This window comes from Pollachius pollachius (genome assembly GCF_949987615.1).
Source record: "Pollachius pollachius genome assembly, chromosome: 17".
Taxonomy (NCBI): domain Eukaryota; kingdom Metazoa; phylum Chordata; class Actinopteri; order Gadiformes; family Gadidae; genus Pollachius; species Pollachius pollachius.
Genome location: NC_136950.1, coordinates 4,792,720 through 4,801,222, shown reverse-complemented (window position 1 = coordinate 4,801,222; position 8,503 = coordinate 4,792,720). Strand labels below are relative to the sequence as shown.

General features: G+C 43.5%; 1 protein-coding gene across 1 annotated transcript; it reads right to left on the bottom strand.

Annotated features, from left to right (window-relative positions):
- Nucleotides 1-3,931: 3,931 nt before the first annotated feature.
- zic1 (zic family member 1 (odd-paired homolog, Drosophila)) lies at nucleotides 3,932-6,004 on the bottom strand (the record flags this gene model as incomplete). Its single annotated transcript, XM_079754484.1, has 3 exons — nucleotides 3,932-4,129; nucleotides 4,461-4,624; nucleotides 5,038-6,004. The coding sequence occupies 3 exons, from the start codon at nucleotides 6,002-6,004 to the stop codon at nucleotides 3,932-3,934; spliced, it is 1,329 nt and encodes a 442-aa protein (XP_079610610.1).
- Nucleotides 6,005-8,503: the final 2,499 nt, after the last annotated feature.

Below are 8,503 nucleotides of genomic sequence, written 5' to 3'. Positions count from 1 at the left end.
GAGAAGTCCAACCTTGTCACAGAGAGCTAATTGGTACGGCCCCGTTTAGCGACGCGTCGAGGGGACACGGTGCGACCACACGACGTCAGCGACTCCACAAATCTCCTGCTCTCCACTTTAATGGCAGGTCATGGACTAGGACTGAGATGGCAGAGGTGACCGGGCAGAGGAACCACTGGTTCCACCATAACGAACATTCCGTCTTGCAGCACAAGCGTGGGAAGGCAAGTCCTATCATTGGTTTCCCCTATTGGACCCTTGGTGCCCTGTGCAGCCTAAAGCCTACCTGGCCTATGCAGCCTATAGCCTACCTGGCCTGTGCAGTTTATAGCCAACCTGGTGCTACCAGCCTAAATCCTACCTGGCCTGTGCAGCCTCTAGCCTACCTGGCCTGTGTAGGAGAGGTTTCGGTCCAAGCCTCCTTTTGTTTGGATAGCGCACTGAATCCTTCCTCAAGGTTCAATTTTCAATTTCAATTTCTTGATATGCAAGAAAGGTGAATTTATTTATTTAGAAGTGCTCTGCATTACACTATTATATAGGCCTTTTATAAAATAATATTAAAATAAAATGTCCAGGCCTATGTCTATGTTTTATTTAGGATACCATAACCATCAGAACATTTATAAGGTTATAGTTTCTTATGGAACTAAGGCCTTATGCAATGATATGCAGAATCGTGTGTCGATTGTATGAAATGCACCAGTTAGATTTACTGAACAAATAGAAAAATAATGAAGCTCAATCTCAAGGTTGTAAAAGCGAAGGAACTGCAGTGCTTGGGATTAAGCTTCCACGGATCTGGTTGGAAGTCGTTTTAAACGACGGATCGAGTCCCTTTACGCACGGCCCTCTTTGGCACACAAAGGGGAACGAAAAACATTTGATAAAAATCATAACAATAATAATGCACTAACAAACTAACAGCTACGGTTACACTAATTTCCATGGCGTTGGAAGGCATAAACAAACGTGAACGTCTACCGTGGTAACTAACGGGATACGCCAGCGTCAGGCTCAGTTGACCGGCCACAAGTGCCGGTGATAAATATTCATGGAGGCGGTGCCCGCGCGTCTCTGCTGCGAGATGCTGGCCGCACCGAGCGCATGGGATTTAAACCAACGTTCTGGGGACGTTGTTTAATTGTGACGCTTAATTTGCCAATTTCATCGGGGTAATAGCCATTGTGTCATTTGCCCAACAACGTATATTTACTTTAAATACATATAAAATAGGGTTATTTGTAGCCTATAATGTTATATTGCCCAATGCAATATTTTAAAACAATGGCTTCCAAAACAGTCCTATAAAAGATGCAATACGTTTTGTTCGCTATTAATGTAATAGTGCAAGCGAAGGAAGGCCAATAATTTCTATTGGTTTAATTTGTATAAAATTTCGACAAAGAGGGTGAGCTCTGAACCTATCCCAGGTTCGTTACTATACACCTGGACTATTAGCCCCCATACTCTTGTATTGTTTGATTGTAGCAGCCTATGGCTGTGTAAATGTTGCTGTTGTAGGTATCATTTAAGGGATGCCTTTTGAAGGTAGGGGATCTGAAAGTAGACCTTCTGAAGGTAGGGGATGTATTGTCTGCTGAAAGTAGGGTAGGCCTTCTGAAAGAAGGAGATGCCTTCTGAAAGTATAGGGTATGCCTTCTGAAAGTAGGGTAGGCCTACTTGCCAGATTAGTTGACTGCATGGCTGACGACGTATCAGCATCACAGGACCCAGACAGATAGTGTTAAATAGAGTCGAAAAAGTCATTTTATTGCTACCGTTCATTTATATCAGAACTTAATAGTCCATGAAAGCGAAATATGAACACATTTCAATGCCTTTCAACAAATCACCTTAGATCGTTGAAGTTATGAATTATTGCTGATGCATTCGGGAGACACGCTCACAAACACCTGCGCGCACACGAACGCTCCGGCGCGCACGAGTTTATACCCTCAAAGTATTTTAAGTGCGCGTACACACACACACACGCACACTCGCACGCACACACGCACACGCACACATAAACAAGAGCTCCCTGGTCGTATATCCTATAGGCCTCAATATTGTGTGTGTGTGTGTGTGTGTGTGTGTGCGTGTGTGTGTGTGTGTGTGTGTGTGTGTGTGTGTGTGTGTGTGTGTGTGTGTGCACGCGCGCGTTTGTGCGGGTTAATATTTCGTTTGTTTGTTTGAGGTTGTTTCCGTGGTGATGTTGTGAACCGGATCCCAGAGCCCGTGCGCCGGGTCGCCTCTGCACCCTGACAGTGTTAACCACGCTCGCCCTCACGAGCGTCTGCTGATGTGATGTCTGCCTAATGGGGCGGGAAAGCAAGCTGCAGCGAACAATGAGAAACCCTGACTCTTCGGCCCGGCGCCTAAACCTATGAAATCCGACACAGCTAAAAAATAAATTAGATTTGAAAATTAGATTTTGGAATAATTAAGTAACACAAACTATCTCACTTTTACACCGAGGAACAACCTCCGTGATTAATTGTTTTAATTTGCTCGTTTCTCGGGGGCAAATACGTGGATGTTAATTTTGAATAAACAGAAGATGCGAAAGCAGATACAATTACTTATCATTAACTGTCAGACAAGTTGCTATTGTGGCCGTGCGCGCGGTCGCTTTGTTTAGAGCACGTGCTTTTCTATAACTCAATATTCTGAGTTTATATAAGGGCCTGTTTTTTTTAATTAGTCTACCTATTTACAGATGCCATACACGTGCACACGCGTGTGCACGTTTGCGCGCACACACAAAGACGGGGTAAAGAGAGAGTCGGTGAGTCAGAGACACTGAATTCTATCTTTGAGGAGGATAGTCAGAACAAATTCGACCGAATATAAACCATGTTAGGATGTTATTTTTATTTAAATTAAAATAATAATTACCATGAGGGCAAGCCTTAGGTTTAAATGGAATTTCTAATATGTATTTTTGAACCTACAAATGCATGGGAATTACACAGTGCTCATTTTGTGATCAACATTGAAATAAAAGAAATTAGTGAAGTCATTAGATTAATGTAGTTTAAATCCTTTAATATAGTACGAAATGTAACCAAACATTTTTGTAAACTAAATTTTACATACGAGCGCATTTCTCCATAAATACCGATCATTTCTAACATGTTACCGGTCCTTTACATGCGGATATATATGGAAAATTGAGCTACTTACATGTAATACTTCCTTGCAGGCAAGGTAATTGACAGATTTTTATATTTATCACGTACATAAACAGATTGACACGGAATTTCAGGCTTTCACTACACGATTTATCGACATGACATTAAATAACAACATGATACTGTGCTACTCAAACTGGACCTTGGACGAAATGTTGCACTGAATACAAAAGCACATTAATACTAAGAGTCGGTTAGGTCGACGTTCAGACTGTAGTAATACTGAATAATTCACATTTGGTACACAACTATAACATTCTGTTCAATCAAGTCTATTCATCGAAATATTTTTAAAACCATCTCATTTTCCATATATCTAGGGACCACATTTTCACAAATTCCCTTTAACTGTGATATAACTATTTACAAAATAAAATATTACATTTTTTCAAGTTGGTGAATTTTTTTATGTACAAAAAGACAGCCACTACCCGCAGATAGCATGCTTTCGAGATTTCTTTTCTGCAGTCTTTCAATAAAAATAAAGAGAAGGAATATCGAGGAAAAGGTTAAAACTCGCTTGCTGCCCTTGCTCCCCACCCCAAACCCTCCATTCCCCCCCCCCCCCCTTCCATGCATTGTCTCTGGCTGGGCAGCCGTCAATCGATCACTTCTCCTCCCAAAGTTTTTTTTTTTTCCGTTCAGTCCATGCGTTAGGCCTACTGGCTGAGATTTAGTCTTTGATTCCAAGCAGTTTTTTTTTTAATTCTGCAGTCTTTTTTTTTTGTCAAAAATATTTACACGTACCATTCATTGAAATTGGACGACAGCGCACTGTGGCTGGTCGTGTGGTGGACCGCCGACGACGCCGGCGATATGGAACTGCTGCTCTGGTTCTCTGTGGACGGCGACACTATTGTGGGCGGCGTGGACGACTCGTACCCTGAACTTGCTGCTGGCGAAGGCTGGGATCCTTGGTTGGTGGATTCATGGACCTTCCGCAATATGAAAAATACAAATAACACGTTAATCTCAATTGAATGTGGGCCCTTTTATTTAAACGTGACTAAAGAACTATTCATGAGCATTCAAATGTCTTGGGTATTTTCTTATTTTTTATGACAAAACTGAAACGATAAAATCGTATTGTTGTAAAATAAAATGGGAATGGCCCAATGCCTGCATCGTATCAAATATGCTCACGTAATCGCGATATGCCCCCATTAATATTGTATTTAAAAAATCCTTTCCCTAAATGCACGTTGGTCGTCCGTTACAAATTGCATAGGCTTTCAACTGAAAGACAAAAAGCATTAATATTTTTACCTTCATGTGTTTCCGCAGGGAGCTGGGGTGTGTGTAGGACTTGTCACACATTTTGCAGAGATAGGGCTTGTCCGACGTGTGGACGTGCATGTGTTTCTTGCGGTCACTGCTGTTTGCAAATCGCCTGTCACAGCCCTCGAATTCACATTTAAAAGGCTTCTCACCTAAGAAAAACAAAAGAACAGTTTTAGAAATTGATTATTGCAAACACAGAATACATTTGGACCTGGCCATTCGGAATGTGGTTCCTACATTGTGCAGTTTTTGGTTAACATATTTAGATAATAGGCCATATGTTTCCTCTTTCAAATGGTAATTTTAATATAGTAAAATTGTTAACATTAATTTAGCTAATGCTAATTAAATTGTACATCATACATTAATCATACATCTTAAACCAGTAACAATATGCCAATTCGTATCAACGTAAATACACCATAAAATATGTGCAAATACATATCCATTTTTAATAAATAGGGTATACAGTTTTACGATGCTTTGTCTGCACCAAAACATTCCATCTGAATACATGAACAAATTAATTGTACGTGGAAAAAAAAAAAAAAGACTATCTTACCAGTGTGTGTCCTTTTATGAATTTTTAGATTTTCCGATCGAGCAAACACTTTGCCACAGCCGGGGAAGGGACACGGGAAGGGCTTTTCTCCGGTGTGCACTCGGATATGATTCACCAGTTTGTATTTTGCTTTGAACGGTTTCCCTTCTCGGGAACACTCTTCCCAGAAGCAGATGTGGTTTGACTGTTCTGGTCCCCCCACGTGCTCCACCGTGAGATGGGTCACCAGCTCGTGCATGGTGCTGAAAGTTTTGTTGCACGACTTTTTGGGGTTTGACAGTTGCTCCGGCTCGATCCACTTGCAGATCAGCTCTTGCTTGATCGGCTGCCTCATGTACCGAAAGAAGGCCCCGGCTCCGTGGTGCGCGGCCATATTCATGTTCATAGGGCCATAACCGTGCAACTGGGTCGACGCGTAGTGGTCGGACCTCGGGCTCGTAACGTGGCCGTACTGGTCGGCCCGGCCGTACATGTCTCCGGAAAAGCCCAGTCGCATCTGGCTGTTGACCACATTGGAAGACGCGTGGCTCGCCGCTTGCTCGTGCAGCCCGGGGAAGAGCAGGTGTCCCGTGGCATCAGAGTGTCCATGTGGCCCTGCGAAACTTCCCGCGGCGGAGGCGAACAAACTGTGCTGCGCGCTCGTGGCGTCTCCGAAGCCCCGGTTTCTGAAAAGAAAGTCCCGTGTAGAGTTGAAGGCGGCGGTGGAGTAAGAGCTAACATGGGTGGGGTGGTGGTGGTGTCCGAGGGCAGCCGCTGCGTAGCCGGGCGCCTGGGAGGAAAACGCAGTTTGCCCGGAGCCAATGTCGTGGGAACTGTGGTTTATTTTGAAGGCGCCCATTCCGTCTGCGAACGGGTTTATCCCCAACGCGACTTCTCTTTCTGTGACTTCGGCTGATGAGTGATGCCGCGTGGAGCCGAAGGTAGTGACTCCTATGGTCGGATACTGAGGTCCCGCGTCCAGGAGCATCTTCAGTCTGGACTTGCTGAGACGACTGAGAGCAGAAATCAAAAATCACGCACGGATATTCTTTCCCCTATCTCTCGCCTAGGAAAAAAAAATGCTTGAACCTCAATCGACCGAGCAAACTCCAATTCACGAATCTACTGTTTACTTTCAAGACGAGAGGAATTCCCCACCACGCATCCGATGTATAAGCAAATCGTGTATACTATGTTGTATTTTGCGGTTTATCTTCCTGTGGCGAAACTTTCACCTCCTCAGTCAGGCGGTGAGCTCTAGACTGATAGTCGCAATCATTCCTGCAGATAAATGAATTGAAAAGACAACATAGTCCACCCCTGATGAATGGGAAAGGAGGGGGGCGTCACGAGGCCAGACAGTCAGCCGCGGATTGGCCCAAACCGCTTCCCCCCAGTAACATCCGCACACCAAATAACAATCCACGGTGCTGGGCCTACTCTTCTATTGGTCCGCGTGCATCATCAATCCCAGGTATTGTGAGATTGCTGACTGTGTATTTGGTTAAAAGCCTGAATAACAGCAGAACAGAGTTTAGAAATAACAATGGACCATGTAAAAAAATCGAATCACGTTTGCAGCGGTATTTATCTGTCTGTATCCAAAAGTATAAAGAGTGTATTTTTGACCCAGTGACATGAAGCTCTGCTCAACTACATTTTGTACAGCATGGGAACAGTTCCACTATAAACACGCTGGACACACCTACATTAAAAAGGTCGTAATGTACCAATCATGTGTGTGTGTGTGTGTGTGTGTGTGTGTGTGTGTGTGTGTGTGTGTGTGTGTGTGTGTGTGTGTATGTGTGTGTGGTTATGTGTTTGTGTGTGTCTGTGTGTGCGCATGTACGTGTATGATTGTGCGTGTGTGCGCGTGCGCGTCGGTGTTTATATGAAGGTGCGTGCGTGCGTGCGTGCGTGCGTGTGCATGTATGTACAACTAGCCTGTCATCTACATTCATGTATCTATATCCATTAATTCCCTTTCGTCTGTCTGGCTGGTCTGTTTGTCATGCAATCTATATTAAATGAGGTGACCAACATGTGAAATGGGAGAATTCTTGGAATTATTAAAAATATAAATAAAAGGTAGAAGGAAAAAAATCAGGTCTCATTTGAAATCAAGAAGAAAATATATATTTCTGGTTTCTCCCATCAGAATAGGCGACTTGTATTGAACTCGCTTAAAGATTTGGGTCTAAACCGGCACTGCAGCCACTTTTTTGCTCCAAACGGTTCCAATGTGGACTTTTATTATACGAATTACTCATGATAGTATGCGCGCGAGTGCAGCGCCATAGTGTGTAAAACCTCGTGGGTTGTCGAAGTTATCAAGTGGGATTTTCGGCACTCTCCGCAGGACCCTCCGGCTGCTGGAGTTCAAAGCCAAAGGCACCGACGTGTCACACAAACCCTCTAATATCTGACCGGCTTCTGGTTCCGACGGAACACTCACAGACTCACTTGGAGGAGGCCAAGAGAGGGAGTGGGGTTCGCATCCCCCAGTATACTAATACACAGGCCTGGCAGCTTTCAGACACCTCTGTCCTCCTTGTGTTGTGTGCCATACAAAACACACACATTTGGACCGCAGCATTTCAACAGGTAGGCCTAGAAAACGGTAAGAACGGCATGCATTGCGGTCAGTGTTTTGATGGCTTGTTTGCATGTTAAACTATGGTAGCATTTTCAAAGTTGGCAGACTGTTGTTCTAGTCAGAATCAAACACATATCGTATTTTGTCTGTTATAAGCTCGTTTTTTGTTGTTGTTGCATAAGTCCATAGCATAACATCCATTTAGAATCAATTTATTATTCATAGATTAGACTGTAGACCTCGCCGCCAGGCTGCATCTCATGGACCTCCATGTGCAGTTGTATTGTGAAGTTCCCTCTATACCTCCGATCTTGTTTGAAATTCTACTCCCATCCCTCGACTTCTTGCTTCCAAAGTACTCGCACCACCTCGAACAGAAATAGCATTTCAAAGTCTTGCATTACGCTGTGTGTTCCCCGGATTCCAATGAAGAGTGCAGCTGCGACTCCCATAAGTACAGGCCATTAAACAAACATCCCCGGGATTCGTTATGTTTCACAATATTGACTCAATATCAAACGTGCGGGACTTGACGCTGTCGTCAAAGTTTTTTGACGACTCAATTCCGAAGATCAAAATAAAAAAATTAAATATTTTAGCCCCATTGAACCGCAGGGAACTTAATGCATAGGCGTCGCCTTCATTTGTTTTTACAATACATAGAATGTGAATACTCATCAGCCTACCATAGGCCTACCGCCACAATGCACAATTCTTTTAACGTAGAGATATACAAGATTTGGCTTACATCTAGACAGCCTAAGAAAGCATTATTTTGTGAATAACTTGTTTACTTGTTGTAAAAACACATCCGGTAAGTTATGAGTCAATCAGACTTGTATAAAACCAAGGCATATAGGGCTACAGTCCTTAAAAAAGACTTCACTGTGA